Here is an 18,276-nt window from a genome sequence, read left to right on the forward strand (position 1 = left end):
TCAGCAGAGCAGAATCAAGGGGCAGAATCCTCTCTCTTGCCCTGCTGGCCACAGTCCTCTTTATGCAGCCTAAACACAACAAAATGTGAGCAAGGCAAAAAAAAAAAAGATCCCAGCTGAAGCTGACAGCAGCTGCTCCTCTCTGTAATACAGCAAGAAGCCAGAGTGAACTGAGGTCTCACTCTCTCTGTCCTCATGCAAGAATGGATGAGGTTTTTTTTTCAACTAGAAAATTAATTCAGTCCTGGATGAGCTCCAAACTGTAATCCTCCAGCACACACCTCTCACGCACCCAAACCCTCACTGCCTCTGCATTCCAGTCACATCATAACGGCTCAGGGAGATGCATTCCTGCTGCCAAGCTCTCCAACTCACAGTTCATGGATACACCTACACCCCCACGCTGCTCCTCCTTTCCCTCACAGACACTGTGTCACTGCACACAGCGCTGAGAGAAGTCACTCAGGCTCCCTTAGTCTGAGTCGGGTTTTGTGTGGCAGCCTTGCTCACAAAGGCTGTCTCCACATGACTCACCCCAAGGATGGTGGGACTCACACTAAAATACCTACAGATTTCAGTTTTCCCACTCACCTCTCCTACTATTTACTGGCTAAAGCCTCAAGACTTACAGTGCCTTAGTGCTGGAGTTACAACAGCACATAAATCACACACAGATGCCGAGGAACCTGTTGTGGCTGATTCAGTGCAAAAGAAATTCACTGCCAGTCTGCTTTGAAATGCTCCCAGACTAAAACAAACAGGCTTGCTCTGCAAACTTCCTAAAACACCTCTTAAAAAAACAAAAGTGAAACTATCACTTTGTACCCCAGAAACAATTATCCCTGCTCCATCCATAGAGGCTTCATGCACTTCTCATTTTACCATATGAATTTGTGTGCTGGGAAAGGCCAGGGAGTTAAACCACCACCCACTGGGTTCCTCAGGCAAAGCCCTCATTTACTCTCCAGATGCACTTTTGCTCTTCCCTGGCTGGTGGCCATCAAGTGTTACCATCAATAGGCTAAGCAATTTCTCTTCTCCCCTGAACGACTGCAGACGTAAGGCCATAGGTGATAATCAATACAGTGTATTTTAGTTAACCTGCTCCAAGAAGTTCTTAAATCATCCTGCTTTGAGTCAAGCAAAGATTCCCATTAGAGCAGTTGCTGAGAAACATCTCTCTTCCATCAGCCTGACTGGCAGCTGTTCTCAACTGAAAATAATTGCTCCAATTGAGAGAGTTGGGGGCTAGGTTGGACTGGATGATCTTGCAGGGCTCTTCCAACCTGGTTGATTCTATGATTCTATGTTTTGCCATTGGAATGGGCTGCCCGGGGAGGTGGTGGAGTTGCCGTTCCTGGAGGTGTTTGGGAGAAGCCTGGATGAGGCACTTGGTGCCATGGCCTGGTTGATTGGACAGGGCTGGATGCTAGGTTGGACTGGATGATATTGGAGGTCTCTTCCAACCTGGTTGATTCTATAATTCTCTGATTCTCAGGGGTGACCTCATTGCTGTCTACAACTACCTGAAGGGAGGTTGGAGCCAGGCAAGGCTTGGCCTCTTCTCCCAGGCAGCCAGCAGCAGAACAAGGGGACAGTCTCAAGTTGTGCCAAAGAAGGTCTAGGCTGGATGTTAGGAGGAAGTTGTTGGCAGAGAGAGTGATTGGCATTGGAATGGGCTGCCCAAGGAGGTGCTGGAGTCGCCGTCCCTGGAGGTGTTGAATCAAAGCCTGGATGAGGCACTTAGTGCCATGGTCTGGTTGACTGGCTAGGGCTGGGTGCTAGGTTGGACTGGATGAGCTTTGAGGTCTCTTCCAACCTGCTTGATTCTATGAGTCTATGAATTAGATGAGAAAAAAAAAGCTCTTGCATTTCTTCTGTGGCATCAAGAGCTGCAGCTTGCTTCAGCTGCCCCAAATCCTATCCCTCTGCTTCACAGCATTCACCTTCCACTTGACAATTTGCTGCCAATATAATTAAGAGGTAATCAAGAGATAATCAAAACATGGGCAACAAATGCTTCCCACACGCTCAATAAAGGCCCATGCTGGAGACAAACTGTTTACACAGAGCTGATGAGAGAGAGATTTCTTCCTGGCTGAAGCAAAGTCAATTAGAGACAATTTTACTTCAAGCAAAGAATGAGTATTTCTGACTTCCAGGTTTCTTGGAGGAATGGCCAATACCACCTGAAGAAATCCTCTCAGCATTAAGAGTGGCAACACACAGTAACATTGAGATTAAGTTTTACTCCACTGGAAAAAGATGGATTAGAGATCAGATCCAACCAGTCTTATTTTGCCTGCCCTGTGTAGGGCATTATACTGCAGGGGCACAGAGCTAAAATGCTGAGCTCCTCAAAGTCATTTTAGGTAAGAAGCACTAATACTGGGGCCTGCTCAAGTAAAATCTCAAAGGTTTTAAGTGTTCTAAGAAAGAACAAACAACTCAAACAAGCTCTTGTTGTGCTTCTTAAAGCAGGGCAGTCACAGTCAGTGCAGCTACGTAGCCAGCATGGCCGCACCGACTGTGAATGCCCTGCATTGAGTAACCACCAGCATAAAACCTCATCACATTCTAGAGAGCTGCTGATCTGCATCAGCTGTGTAAGAGACTCTCATCAATCCAAACACTTCAAATGATTCTCCAGCCTTTCCAAACGAGCCCAATACACCACTGCTGCTCTGCCTCTGCAGGAAACAGCAAACCTCCCCATCAAGGAGACACATGAGCAAACAGCAGCTTTGCTTTGGCAGGGGGACTCAATCTCTGGAGGTCTTTTCTAACGTTCTGTGATTCTGTAATCCTTTCTGACTTGAACAATTCTATGACTCCATGAAAGCTTCACTGTTTCCAACTGCCAGACCAGCCACACATGACTTGTGAGACTTTAGGCTGCCACTGTGTTGGCAAAATAAACCAGGCACTGCAAGAATGAAAAGATTCAAACCAAGCCACTAAAGAATGGTGAAGGACTAATGCCAGAGGAGTAACTGAGGAGAAACAGAAGGGGAAAAATACTTGTTAAAAGAATGGCTGGTGGTGGTGGTGAGGAGGAGGAGGAGTGATTGACTGTTTTAATACTCCAGAGGGAACTAGGAAGGTGGGCAAACCACAGATCTCTTGCAGAACTAATATCACACTTTAGCACACAAACAAGAGATAAATTAGAGACCAGCAGGAGAAGGGGGAGGGGTGGTGCTGCATCCTACGAGTGATTTATGAAAGCCAACCCAAGAGATCACCGCTTCTCTCCCTTCTTTGTGGAGATTGCTGCTTGCAAACTGCTTTGGAAGATTTGTTTTCACTACATTAGGTATAAAAAGAGTTTGGTTAATACCTCAGAGCTGTTCTTTCCTCCCCCCTCACTGTGCTTTCCCAATAACCCTGGGGCTCCCCACCGCGACAAGAGGCCGCTGTGACGTACTTCAGTAGATGATTGCCCAGTGAATATCGCAGAGCTTCACCACATGATGCTACTACAGAAGGTGGTAGGAGGAGTTTTTGTACTGTGCTGTCCTCATGTACAATAAAGTGATAGCATACTTGTGTCAGAAGAGAGGAAGCGAGGAGAAGAGGAAGGAGAGAGAAAGGGCGACGAGGCTGGGGAGAGGGCTGGAAATCATGACCTATGAGGAGCAGCTGAGGGTTGTTTAGCCTGGAGAAGAGGAGGCTGAGAGGAGACCTCATTGCCCTCTACACCTACCTAAAAGGAAGCCTCCTGTAGTGAGGCTGGAGCTGGTCTATTCTCCTGAATTACTAATGATAGGACAAGAGGAAATGGCCTCAAGTTGTGTCAGGGGAGGTTTAGGTTGGATGCTGGGAGGAAGCCCTTTCCTGAGCAGGTGGTCAGGCACTGGAACAGGCTGCCCAGGGAGGTGCTGGAGTCGCCATCCCTGGAGGTGTTTAAAAGGAGAGTGGATGTGGTGCTTGAGGCTATGGTCCAGTGATGAAGGATGCTGGGATGAAGGTTGGACTGGATGATCCTGGTAGTCCTTTCCAACCATAGCAATTAGCTGTTGTGCTGAGGGATTTGGTTTAGTCAAGGACTTGTCAGTGTGAAACTAATGATTGGACTCAGTGATCTTGAAGGTGTTTTCCAATCTAAGAAATTCTCTGTGATTCTCTGAAGCCTTCTCTCCCTATTCCTCTGATCAGTTCAGAAGCCATCACGTCCTCAATGGCAGGTTTTATCATAGAATGGTCTGGGTTGGAAGGGACCTTCAAAGGTCATCCAGTCCAACTCCCTCTGCAGTAAGCAGGGGCACCCTCACCTAGATCAGGTTGCCCAGAGCCCTGTTGAGCCTCACCTTGAATACCTCCAGGGATAGGGCCTCGACCATCTCCCCAGGCAATCTGTTCCAGTGTTCCACTACCGTCACGGTGCAGAACTTGTTCCTAACATCCAATCTAATCTGCTCTTCTCTAGTTTGAAGCCACTGCTCCTTATCCTATCACTGCAGGCTTTTGTAAGCAATCTCTCTTCATCCTTCTTGTAGCCCCCTTCAGGTATTGGAAGGTTGCTATTAGATCTCCCTGGAACCTCCTCTTCTGCAGGCTGAACAACCCTAGCTCCCTCAGGCTGTCCAGGCTGTCCTTGTAGCAGAGGTGTCCCAAACCCCTGATTGTTTTCATGGCCTCTTCTGGACCTACTCCATCAGTTCCATGTCCTTCCTATACTGAGGACTCCAGCCCTGGATGCAGCACTCCAGGTGAGGTCTCATCAGAGCACACTGCTGTTATCTCTCCAACCAAAAGGGCAACAAAAAGAAGCAATCTCATACAACAACTTCTTTGCCCAAGCCCAGAGGATTTCCATCAACCACCTATCAGGAGGTTGCCATTTCTAGGTGATCTAAACCCAGCGTACCTGAAACAGTAACTAGAGAGAACCTGGAAAGAGGCACCAGGGGAGGGGAAGCTTGAGTTGTCCACCAGCACTCGAAACACAAGTTCCAAAGCTTGTTTTATGCCACCACCCACACAGTATGCTCTGCTTACCCTTATGCTTCTTAAGGACCTCACAGCTCTCATTGTATCACAGCTCCAAAAAGGCAAAAGCCTTTTACAGTGCTCCATGCTATGCTGTGAAGCAATCTCATCAAAGAGAGGGGTCAAACTCAGTGATTTTCAACTAGGGTAGAATGAAGGACTCCTCAGGTTTGACTGCTGAGAAAATGTCCTTAAGTCTTATGTATTTCCCATATGTATTTTGGAATAAATGCCCATGACATTCTCTCCTTAGCCAGAAAACTGACTGGGTCAAAAACCAGGCGAGAAAGTGCTTTTGTTCATCCCAGCCAAGCATGCCAACAGAAACAGCCTGCACAGGGAAGAAGCCAACAATCACAGTATCACAGTATCACCAAGGTTGAGAGACCTTGCAGATCATCAAGTCCAACCCTTTACCACAGAGCTCAAGGCTAGACCATGGCACCAAGTGCCACGTCCAATCTTGCCTTGAACAGCCCCAGGGACGGCAACTCCACCACCTCCCCGGGCAGCCCATTCCAGTGTCCAATGACTCTCTCAGTGAAGAACTTTCTCCTCACCTCAAGCCTAAATCTCCCCTGGCATAGCTTGAGGCAGTCTCCTCTCGTTCTGGTGCTGGCCACCTGAGAGAAGAGAGCAACCTCCTCCTGGCCACAACCACCCCTCAGGTAGTTGTAGACAGCAATAAGGTCACCCCTGAGCCTCCTCTTCTCCAGGCTAACCAATCCCAGCTCCCTCAGCCTCTCCTCGTAGGGCTGTGCTCAAGGCCTCTCACCAGCCTCGTTGCCCTTCTCTGGACACGCTCAAGCATCTCAATGTCCCTCCTAAACTGGGGGGACCCAGAACTGAACACAGTACTCAAGGTGTGGTCTAACCAGTGCAGAGTACAGGGTCATGAGCCCTGAGCATCTCACTGCTCACTTCAGCAAGGTCCTCACAGAACGAGGTGCAAGCCTTCGTCCCGCAGAGGGACAGTGCACTTCAGGAAACATTAAAACTGCCATGCCATTGCTCCCTCATAATTCAACAGGAAAAATGAAACAAGAGCTCCCCTGACTTCTGCCACCACCTCCCTTCTCCCATGACAGAACTCCCCACACAGTTGCATTTTTCCCTTAGCTCTTTCAGCACAAAGCCCCTATCCGCATGCCTCTCGGTTTCCATCCATCTCCTCCCCCACCTCAGCCCAATACCAGTTTCATTACAGCAAGACTGTTTAAACTTTTAATAATTTAACACAAGCTGATCCAGCTGCCTTTACTTTGTTTCCCAAAGGTGCTGCAAAGTTTGGACTTCTAAGCAGAGAACAGAAGGCTGAGAGCTCCAACTTTGCTCAACAGCTTTTACTGTGCAGATCCAAGGAAGGGTTGGTAATGGAAGCCTCCAGTAAAACTTTAACAGCAGAAATGAAGCACAGGGACCCAGATGTGCATTAGTCTTTCTTCACCCACATGTACAATATTAGCTGGCAGATCATGAAGATGGATTTTCTTACATCCAGATTTCCCAGGCCGAGTCAATGTCTAATGCTTTTAATCCTCATCATGGTTTCTTTTTCACAATGTATTATTACTGTCTTTGAAGATTCTCTCTTCTGCTGGGAATAGTTTGTGTTATATTGCACCACACACACCAGTGAAAAGCAGGAATCATAGAATCAGTAAAAGAGTTCTTCCCGGGACAGTCACACTGAGGAGCAGCTAAAGAAGCTGGAGCCAGCTGTGGTCTTGGGGTTCAGGCATCAGATACAAGACAACCATAGAATGGTTTGGATTGGAAGGGACCACCAAAGGTCATCCAGTCCAACTGCACTGCAGTCAGCACAGACATCCCTCACTAGACCATGCTGCTCAGAGCTTGTTGAGTCTCCCCTTGAAGGTGGAAGGGTGGTTGAGAGCCCCTCTTGGGGACTCAGGTTTCTGGGAGGGTTTTGAAGGTGGAAGGGTGGTTGGGAGCCCCTCCTGGGGACTCAGGTTTTTGGGAGGGCTGCTGTGTTTCTGTATTACCTTTTTAACTTGTCTATTTCTGTCTATGTATTGTAAATACCTGCTTGTATATTGTGCTAAGCTGTCAATATAAAGCTTCATTCCATTTTCCAGATCAGCTGAGTCTAGTCTGGGTGATTTTCTTAAGTGTGTGTGTGGAGGGGGAACATCCAAACCATCACACTCATTTGACTGGATTTCCAGATTTCAGCCTCGATTCACCTGCTTCTCAGTGCCACTGTGACCTCCCCTAAGCCTGCTCGAGGGAACACAGCTGAGAAGCTGCTCAGACTCAGCTATTTTTAACGAATATTTATTGCCATGAATATTTGGCACAGCTCTGAAATCCTTTTTTTTCCCTTCTACCAGTGAATTTCTCTCCTCTAACCACAATGCAAAACACAGGCTTTGCTATTTTTGTCCTACATTCCTCTCCATTAAACTATTTGTAGTCCATTAATGGGTTTTGGAGATGTTCAGTCTAACACATAGACACACACACACAAAAATCTGGCTAAATCAACAGTGTAATCTGAACTAATCTCATCCTTCAGATGTCAAACGGTTCCAAAGAGCCTTTCAAACAACGCTGAGATACTAAAGGCTTTCTATGGAGCTAAAGTAACTCGTGATGGGATGAGAGGAAATGGCCTCATGTTGTGCCAGGAAAGGTTTAGGTTGGATATCAGGAAGAATTTCTTTACTGAAAGAGTGGTCAGGCACTGGAACAGGCTGCCCAGAGAGGTGGTGGAGTCACCACCACTGCAGGCATTATAAAGCCCATGCAGACATTGCACCTAGGGAGGTATTGGGTTGATGGCTGCACTTCATGACCTCGGAGCAGGTCATTGCTGGGTGCTGATGAGACTTGTGAGGGTTTGCCTGAGGTCCTGTGATCCCTCTGCCATTCAGAGTTGCTCAAGGTGCCTCTCCCTGCCAGGCTGTGCCCACAGCTACCCTGAGCCCGTTACTCCTGCCAAAGCAGTACGATCCATGGCAGAAGGAGGAGTGGGGACATGGTGAGCTGGGGATTTTGGGGATAACTCCATGTCAACCCCTGCCCCAGCTTGTGCAGTGTCCTGCCCAGCCCTGCAGGTACCCTGGAGGCCCAGGCATCCTGGGGAACATCATGTGAGGCAAGGAGCTGAGGGCTGACGGTGGCCGCGGGCCAAGTTGTGGCCATCTGCTGCATACTGTGCCAGGCTCCTGCATCCCTCCTGCAACACTCCCTCCATGCTCACAGGCTCCAGCTCCTCTCTTACCTGTCACTGGGTTGCTACATTATGGTTGGGTTTTTTTCAGCTAGAATTTCAAGCCTGGTTTATTTGCAGTACCTGATGACTCCCTTTCAACTGGAATTTCATGATTGGTGTGTACACTATTGCCATATTTCTATTATGAACAAATCACAGCTCTTCCAAAGCATAATTAAGGTACTTTGGTTTTAATGTATGACCTGGGTTAGGAAATATTTCCAAACACATTATTAGGTCTTTTCAAAGGCCATGAATATAACTTGCTGGCAACAGCAGTAATGTAGAAACCATAATCCATCACAGTGGAGATCAAGATGCTGACAGAGCATCAGGCCTCCTATTCTTGCTGCACAATAGACAAAACAACTCTCCAAGTTGAATAGCTCAGCCAGTCAATCAATATATATTAATATTAATACCTGTATTATAGCAGTGCCTGCAGCAGCCAAGAACCCAGAGTGAGAGGCACCTTACAAATACAAATCAACAGCCTGTGCCCAGAAGGGTTTATGCCTAAGCAGGTAAAACAGAGAAAGCCAATAAAAGTAAGAAAGCCATGAAGGAATGAAGTAATATGTTAGAGCCTACCAAAGAGGACAAGGTCATAGAGGTCAGCTCCCCTGACTCCTAAATATGGTGCCCTTCTTGGTGAAATAAAAAGAGTGACAGCTTGTGGGCCAAATTTTCCCTAACAAACACACAAAACAAAGATAAAATAATTCACTTTTCCTCAGTAGCGTAGGTAAAAAGGATAATTAACAGAAGAGGTAACAGAGGTCTCTCAAATGAATTGTTCAGAACAACAGCTTCCTAGGTCAGTATTTCTAAAAGCTACTGTTGAAAGAACTAAACCAAAAGCAACAGGAGCTCATCCCTCCAGCAGTGTCAGGGCTCCTGCTATGACCATCAAATCACCACAGATTTGAGTGTGACTTAGAGAAAATTAATTAGCAAACAAGCAGGGACAAAGAGAAGCCAAAAAAGCTAAAGGTTCCACTCTAATACCTGACAAGGAGCAGTCCTAACTAATCAAGAGGTAAACTCATAAGGCACATTGTGCAGCTTGTGCTCCTCCCCCCAGCACACTCCAGCCAGCTGCTGGCCACCAGCCTCACTCAGCTTTCCCACAACTTCCTTCCAGAGCTGGCAGAAGTCTGTTATCCAGCCACAGGCAGCACGGTGGGAAGCAGGGATGTTGTGCTCTGACCTCAGCAGCACATCTGCAGCAGCGAGGCAGGAGCTGTTTCAGCTCTTTCTTCTCTGACTGACTGTGAGATGCTCCCAGTAAGAGGCCCAGGCCCAGCAATGAGCACCAGGAGCACAAATGCAGAGTGTGCAGGGTTCAGCAGAGATGCTGTCAGTGTTGCCACTGACAGCGAAACACTTCCTAATGCTTCTGCTGCAAAAGATGGTGCAAAGCCTGTACTAGCACCCAGCAGTCATTTGCTTCTCCAGTCAGCCTGCTGCTGGGATACAAAAGATGCTGGCATTTAGATCCCATTTTCAGTCTCTATCCCGGCTGAACAGTTTGTACAGAACAGTTTGTAATAGCAGAGAAACAGTGTAATAATCTTCTATTACCTTTTGTGAAGAGAAGGACAAAGGCCAGGAAGGCAAAAGAGATTCCAGAGCATGATTTGAAGAGAGAAGAAAGTCTGTATACACCTACTGGAGAAGCTAAAACATGACACCACCACTCAGGCTGCAAGCAATGAACCAAAACCTAAGTCAGGAACACACACCTGGTGCACACAGGATCATGGTGGAAGGTACAGTGTCCTAAACCAACCCAAATAAGGAGAGGCTGGAAAGGATAGGAGAGTGGAAGAAGAGCTCAAAGGCTGGGAAGTCTGAAGTCTAGTCCTCGAGGAGCACTGGCTGGTCTATATCAGAGCCACTACTGGCATTCATTCTGCATTTGCAACTGCAGGAGAGAACCCCAGAGAAATTCTTGCCCACTGTGTGCAGATCAAACCATTGCTGACACAACACAGCAGCAGGACTTGTTCTTCAAAGAGGTGTCTGACATGCTAGGTGCAAAAAATCTGGCTGCTAGGTTGGACTGGATGATCTTGGAGGTCTCTTCCAGCCTGGTTGATTCTATTCTGTTCTGTTCTATTCTTTTCTATCCTATCCTATTCTATTCCACTCTATCCTACCCTATTCTGTTCTGTTCTATTCTATTATATTCTATTCTGTTCTATTCTATTATATTCTATTCTGTTCTATTCTATTATATTCTATTCTGTTCTGTTCTATTCTATTCTATTCTATTCTATTCTATTCTATTCTATTCTATCCTATCCTATTCTACTGCAGTCTATCCTACCCTATTCTATTCCACTCTACCCTATCCTATTCTATTCTATTCCACTCTACCCTATCCTATTCTATTCTATCCTATTCTATTGCACTCTATCCTACCCTATTCTGTTCTACTCTACCCTATCCTATTCTATTCTACTCTACCCTATCCTATCCTATTCTATTCTACTCTATCCTATCCTATCCTATCCTATCCTATCCTATCCTATTCTATTCCACTCTATCCTATTCTGTTCTACTCTATCCTATCCTATTCTATCCTATTGTATTCTATTCCACTCTATCCTATCCTATTCTGTTCTATTCTATCATATCCTATGCTATTCCACTCTATCCTATTCTGTTCTATTCTATTCTTATCCTATCCTATCGTATTCTATTCCACTCTATCCTATTCTGTTCTACTCTATTATTTTCTATCCTATCCTATTCCACTCTATCCTACCCTATTCTGTTCTATTCTACCCTATTCTATTCTATTCTATTCCATCCTATTCTGTTCTACTCTATTCCATCCTATCCTATTGTATTCTACTCTATTCTATCCTATCCTATTGTATTCTACTCCACTCTATCCTATCCTATTGTATTCTACTCCACTCTATCCTATCCTATTCTGTTCTATTCTATTCTCATCCTATCTTACTGTATTCTATTCCACTCTACCCTATTCTGTTCTACTCTATTCTATCCTATCCTATCCTATTGTATTCTATTCCACTCTATCCTACCCTATTCTATCCTATCCTATCTGTGGAAAGCCTCAAGACTTTTGCTAAAATCTCGCTGTATCCTCCACCATGTAACCATGCAGACGTAGCTTCAACATCACCATCAGACCACACTGCCTGAAGTTTCCATTCTTTACCACACTCCCTTGGCCAATTCTCTTGCCCTCCAGCCCCATTACCTAGTTTATGTAAACAGCAAAATGGGTTTGGAGGTTTCAGATCAAGGCTCCATTAGAAACTTCTTGAATGAAAGGGGCAGGTGATTATTTTTAGAGGATATTTAAGCGAGTCCTAATTTAGTTTCTAAATCTGGCCTTCCTAAAAGTTCATCAGAACAAACCCAGCCCCCTCTGACCAAGTGGAATATTCCCCTTTGCTTGGTTTGCTTCAAATTGCACATTGGTTTGGAGGACACTGAGTGTCAGGGGATTCTCTCTGCTCACCTGCTGTCTACTTTGCTACTGTTTGGGACTCAGAAGGAAAACAGTCCTGTGAGGGGGGGGGGGGTTGATAAGGAATTTCTTCTTCTGGTAAATCCTAAGAAGCAGCAACAAGGCTGCTATACCTGAGGAGCTTTACAAAGGTATTTTCTGCACCCTTTTGCACCAGGAGAACTACAATACAAAGAATCCATGATGCTACCATGCAGGTCCAAGAGATACAGAACTAGTTTCGCTCCTGTGGTTGAGAATGTAGATGGCAACAGTGACTAAGACACACTTCCATAGGAATCCAGAAATAGAGGATTTTATTAGGTTGGCAACAAGAATGAATTCTATTCCCAAAAGGAACTGGAAATAGAGGTTTTTAATATGCTGGCAATAAGCAAGCCATAAATAACTCAAGAAATTTACTGGTTCAAAATTTCTGCAACCTGTTTCACTCTACTGCAACTAGAAACAGAGTCCTGCAGCTCAAGCTCTGACACATGTAGTACCAACCTCACCTGAAAGATATCAGGGGAACTCTGGTGGGTTTTTTTCTCCTCTTCACTTACAAACATCCCAGTCCCTCATCTGACACAGCAATAAACCAAATCACTGCATTTACAAATGCCTGAAACAATTTTCCTCAAGTTGCTCACCCAAAGCACTTCAGAACATTGTTTGCCAGGCACAAACTCACAGCACCTTTAACAAAGCTGCCCCATTGTAAATAATCCCATTCAAAGCCCCTCCTATTGCCTCCATGCTTTACAATAATTAAAGCAACTCTGCATTAGCAGCAAACACCTCCCCCAATGGCTGCCTGTGCCTGCAGATGCTGCCAGGGCTCTCTGCTGGCTTTCACTTCCTAAGGAAACCATCCCATATCATCATAGAATCACAGAACTGTTCAGGTTGGAAAGGACCCCTGGGATCAAGTCCAACCATTAACTCTAGTCTATATGAAGCTCACCCCTAAACCAAGCACCACAAGCACCCCAAGCACCACATCTAAACAACCTTTAAAGACATCCAGGGATGGTGACTCAACCACCTTCCTGGGCAGCCTACTCTGTCATCTGACTACTCTTTCTGTGAGAAAATCTTTCCTAATGTCCAGTCTAAACCTACCCTGTTGCAGTTTGAGGCCATTCCCTCTTAGTGCTGGTCTCTTCTCACAGGTAATTGGAGACAGAACAAGGGGAGGTTTAGATTGGGCTTAAGGAAAAAGTTTTTCACGGAGAGAGTAGTCAGAGACTGGAATGAGCTGCCCAGGGAGGTGGTGGAGTCACCCACCCTGGATGTGTTTAAGGGTCATCTGGATGTGGTGCTTAGGGACATGATTTAAGGTGAATCTTGTAGAGTAGAGTTATAGGTTGGACATGATGATCCTGAGAGGCTTTTCCAACCTGGCTGTTTCTGTAATTCTCTCTTCACCTGTGAGAAGAGATCAGAACCAAACTCTCTCCACAACTGCAGGTAGCTGCAGAGTGCCACTGCCATCAGTTTTACACTGATCATCATCACCACTTCATACCTCCTCTGCATTTATTTCCTCTACAATTTTATGGAGGAAACTTCTTAAAAGGCTGTTGAAAATGCAGGTAAATTAAGCTCACTCAGCTACTTTGCCATGTCATTTATTAGCCTCTCAGCAAGGTACCCATGATCATTTTCTCCTCCATAACTGCCTTAGCTTAACTGTACCAGTTTGTACTTAGCCAAATGTTGGGCACTTTCTATACTTAATTGTAGTGAATTAAAAAAATGAAAGCAAGCATTTTTTGTTAGCACTGCTGTTATTATTTTTATCATTACTGTTCACAGGACATTTGTCTGACAGTCAAAACCACATTTAAGAGCTTTCTGATAACTGTGCCACCTCCATCTCCCTTAATCATCTTAAAAGCAACAGCAAAAAACAGATGAACTTTGCAGCAAAAAAAAACCCCAAACCTTCTTCTGCTTTAACAACACAAGGTAAGAAGTTTTCCCTCAGGCCCTAAGCTCTCCCCACACTTCCCAATCACTGGAGACTTAATCCCTTTGTGAAAGTACAGCTAGCAGATGCCCCATTTCTTTTGTTATTTGGAGTGGAGGATTCTGTGGCTGAACTGAAGCTTCTGCATTACAGAATGACAAGGTAATTGTTCATGCACAGAGCAGAAATACACTTGGAGATTCACAGATCACATTGGGTTGGAAGGGACCCTCAAAGGTCATCTTGCTCAACTCCCCCTGCAGGGACGTCTCCAACTAGATTTGCCATTGGAATGGGCTGCCCAGGGAGGTGGTGGAGTCACCGCCCCTGGAGGTATTCAAGCAAAGCCTGGATGAGGCACTTAGGGCCATGGTCTGGTTGACTGGATAGGGCTGGGTGCTAGGTTGGACTGGCTGAGCTTGGAAGTCTCTTCCAACCTGGTTGATTCTGTGATTCTATGCTAAGTCTGATTTTGAATGGCTCCAAAGATGGGGCCTCAAACCATATCCCTGGGCAACCTGTTCCAGTACTTCACCACCCTCATTGTGAAGAAGTTCTTCCTGATGTCCACCCTAAACCTCCCCTACTCCAGTTTCAAACCATTGTCCTTTCTCCTATCACCACAGGCCCTTCTGACTGTTCCCTCCTCAACTTCCCTGTAGGTCGCCTTTAGATACTGAAATGTAGCTCTAAGGTCTCCCTGCAGCCTTCTCTTCTCCAGGCTTAAACAGCCCCAATTCTTTCAGCCTGTCCTCATGGGAGAGGTGTTCCAGCCCTCTGAACATCTTTGTGACCCTCCTCTAAACCTGCTCCAGCAGGTCCATGCCTCTCTTGTGTTGGTGGCCCCATAGCTGGACACAGTACTCCAAATCAGGTCTCATCAGAGCACAGTGGCAGAATCACCTCTATCGACCTGCTGGCCACTCCTTTTTTCATAGAATCATAGCATCAAGCAGGTTGGAAGAGACCTCCAAGCTCAGTCAGGCCAACCTAGCACCCAGCCCTAGCCAATCAACCAGACCATGGCATTAAGTGCCCCAGCCAGGCTTTGCTTCAACACCTCCAGGGACAGCAACTCCACCACCTCCCTGGGCAGCCCATTCCAATGCCAATCACTCTCTCTGGCAACAACTTCCTCCTAACATCCAGCCTAGACCTCCCCTGGCACAACTTGAGACTGTATCCCCTTCTTCTGTTGCTGCTTGCCTAGCAGAAGAGACCAAACCCACCTGGCTACAACCTCCCTTCAGGTAGCTGTAGACAGCAATGAGCTCTGCCCTGAGCCTCCTCTTCTGCAGGCTGCACACCCCCAGCTCCCTCAGCCTCTCCCCACACGGCTGTGCTCCAGGCCCCTCACCAGCTTTTTCACCCTTCTCTGGGCACGTTCCAGTACTTCAACATCTCTCTTGAATTGAGGAGCCCAGAACTGGACACAAGACTCAAGGTGTGGCAGCCCAGGATTCCATTGGCCTTCTGGCCTGCAAGTGCACACAGCTGGCTCATGTCCAGCTTCTCATCCACCACTACCTCCAAATCCTTTCCTGTAGAGCTGCTCTCAATTTCATCATCCCACAGCCTGTATTCCTATCAAGGGTTGCAGTGTCCTGTACTTTGCCTCCTTGAACCTCAGGAGATTCTCTCCAGCTACCCCTCCAGCCTGTCCAGGTCCCTCTGTGCCCTATGCTGTTTCATTTTTTTAATCCAGCAACCTAATCAGTAAAGCACTGTGAAGGTTTAAGCAGCAATAATCTTTCAGGCCCTCAGTGCCTGAAATCTCCTTAAGGCATCAATCAGCCTCTGCAGGCAGGGGCAGGCTGCGACTTACCACATGGCATGCATGTAGGTGGGAGGTAGCCGAGGGCTGCTGACAGGGGTGCAGTTGTAGGACCTCATGATTCTTTCTGCTAGGAGGAAGTTACGGAATAAGCTGGCCACAAGCAGGTCTTGCCTGAAGAGCTTCTGGAAAAGATCTGCCAAGAGATTGCAGGAATGATTAGAATCATAGAATCAACCAGGTTGGAAGAGACCTCCAAGATCCAACCTATCCCCCAGCCCTATTTAATCAACCAGACCATGGCACCAAGTGCCTCATCCAGGCTTTACTCGGGCACCTCCAGGCATGGTGACTCCACCACCTCCCTGGGCAGCCCATTCCAATGTCAATTACTCTCTCTGACAACAACTTCCTCCTAACATCCAGCCTAGACATCCCCTGGCACAACTGGAGACTGTGTCCCCTTCTTCTGTTGCTGGTTGCCTGGGAGGAGAGACCAACCCCACCTGGCTACAGCCTCCCTTCAGGTAGTTGTAGACAGCAATGAGCTCTGCCCTGAGCCTCCTCTTCTCTAGTCTAAACAGCCCCAGCTCCCTCAGCCTCTCCTCATAGAGTTTGTGTTCCAGGCCTCTCACCAGCTTTGCTGCCCTTCTCTGGACACCTTCCAGCACCTCAACATCTCTCTTGAATTTCATTCGGAAAAGACCTTTAAGGTCATCAAGTTCAAATAGATGCACATCTCTGTGACTTAAGTCCCTTAGGTAAAGGGCAAAAATCATTTAAGGCATTAAAAATGTGTTAATATTTTATCCCTGTAACAAGTTTTTACAGTTTTCCAATTAGCTAAAGCAAATCTCACCTCCTGAGCTCCCTTCAAGCATCCCAATTACTCTCCTTTTCTCATTAACAGAATTAAATACTTTCCACCTTGGGTTCATTTTTGCCTCTTCTGGATAAAAATTCTCCTTTTGATGTTTCACTTAAAGTCAGCCTGACAAAGTTTTTGGAAATTACTGAGGGGAAAAAAGGACCTCTGTGTGCTGTTTAATCAAGAACTATACACCTGCTAAGGCAGTTTGATAGACTTAAGAGAAGCCAAAATGAATCCTTAAAGACAGGAAATGTGCTGCTGCCTTCTATAAAGGCAAAGGAGAGTTTGTGCTGTGCTGAGCATAGCTGCAACACTGTTTACAAACTTGCCCACACATGGTCCAAAAGCACAAATTCAAACCACAATAGGGGTAGAGCAATGGGGTGAAATTTACTCATGAGAGAGAGGGAAAACTCTTTGGTTTACAATACTAACAAATGCTGAGGGGAAAAAAATGTAAGAATCAAAGTCACCCAAGCTAAAGCAACCATGTTAGCACTAGAGAAAACTCTTCTGGCTCTCAGTGATCAGGTTGCTGAAGTGCTGCTAATAAAAAGAGTGACCTGGAAAAATGTAAATAGCCTGAAGATTTACTCTGATCTGAAATTGCAGCACCAGGTTTCAAGTTTTCCCTTATTTTAGTCTCTCATTTACCTAATTCTTCATCCTTCAACTCTAAACAAGCAATGCTCTTGAAAGCCTCAGTCACCTGCCCAAGCCTTACCTCTTGGCAGCACGTTCCATGCAATGGTGTCTGTGATAGCAGTGAAGATCCAGTTCAGCTCTCCCAGTGGAGTTCTCCTATCATTCAGCCTTCCAGGAATCCTGCAAGTGGGGGGAAAAAAACTCACAAGTATGTTTCCTAATTCTTTTTGAGACACACAGCCCACACTCCTAAGGCTCCATCAAGGCTCCAGAAGACAGCATTTCCAGAACTGTTCATTCTTAACCCAGAATTACTCCTGCCAGATGAACTTCCCTAATCCTAAATCTATTCCACCTGGATTGGCTTGAGAGGTGAATTGCCAGATAAAGGACAATAAAGCAGGAATTGGTTATGGATAACTGAATCGAAGGAAAACAGTTTAGGCTGGATGTTAGGAAATACTGGTCAGGCCACACCCTGAGTACTGTGTCCAGTTCTGGGGTCCTCAATTCAAGAGAGATACTGGAACATGTCCAGAGAAGGGCAATGAAGCTGGTGAGGGGCCTGGAGCACAGCCCTGTGAGGAGAGGCTGAGGGAGCTGGGGGTGTGCAGCCTGCAGAAGAGGAGGTTCAGGGCAGACCTCATTGCTATCTGCAACTACCTGAAGGGAGGCTGTAGCCAGGTGAGGTTGAGCTATTCTGCTAGGCAAGCAGCAACAGAAGAAGGGGACACAGTCTCAAGTTGCCCTGGGGGAGGTCTAGGCTGGATGTTAAGAGGAAGTTGTTGTCAGAGAGAGTGATTGGCATTGGAATGGGCTGCCCAGGGAGGTGGTGGAGTTGCTGTCCCTGGAGGTCTTGAAGGAAAGCCTGGATGAGGCACTTAGTGCCATGGTCTGGTTGATTGGATAGGGCTGGGCACTAGGTTGGACTGGCTGAGCTTGAAGTTCTCTTCCAACCTGGCTGATTCTATGATTCTCCAGGCTAAACAGCTCCAACTCTTGCAGCCTGTCCCCATGGAGGAGGTGCTCCAGCCCTCTGATCATCTTTGTGGCCCATGAGAACTCATTAAGTAGCAAAAAAAAATCCCCAGACAGAAATCACAAAGCTTTTGAAGAAACAGCAGTTCAGCCAGGAAAGCCCTGAGCACAGGAAACCCTGCATGGGCCCTTACACAAGAAAACAGGGCAGCAGCCTTGTGGAAGGGAGGGAGCAGAGGACAGAGGGGATTGTACCACTGAGCCCTGACACTCAAACATTTTGCCTACTACTCATATCTTGACATTCACTTAA

General features: G+C 46.5%; 1 protein-coding gene across 1 annotated transcript in view; it reads right to left on the reverse strand.

Moving 5' to 3' along the window:
- RPTOR (regulatory associated protein of MTOR complex 1) overlaps positions 1-18,276 on the reverse strand; it is a 219,516-nt gene that overhangs the window by 97,754 nt on the left and 103,486 nt on the right. Inside the window, exons 8-9 of the mRNA XM_064150737.1 lie at positions 17,065-17,165; positions 15,521-15,665 (exon numbers count right to left, since the gene is read on the reverse strand). Of these exons, the coding sequence (XP_064006807.1) occupies positions 15,521-15,665; positions 17,065-17,165 (246 nt within the window). The remainder of the gene's footprint in view (positions 1-15,520; positions 15,666-17,064; positions 17,166-18,276) is intronic.

This window comes from Pogoniulus pusillus, chromosome 11 (assembly GCF_015220805.1).
Source record: "Pogoniulus pusillus isolate bPogPus1 chromosome 11, bPogPus1.pri, whole genome shotgun sequence".
Lineage (NCBI taxonomy): Eukaryota > Metazoa > Chordata > Aves > Piciformes > Lybiidae > Pogoniulus > Pogoniulus pusillus.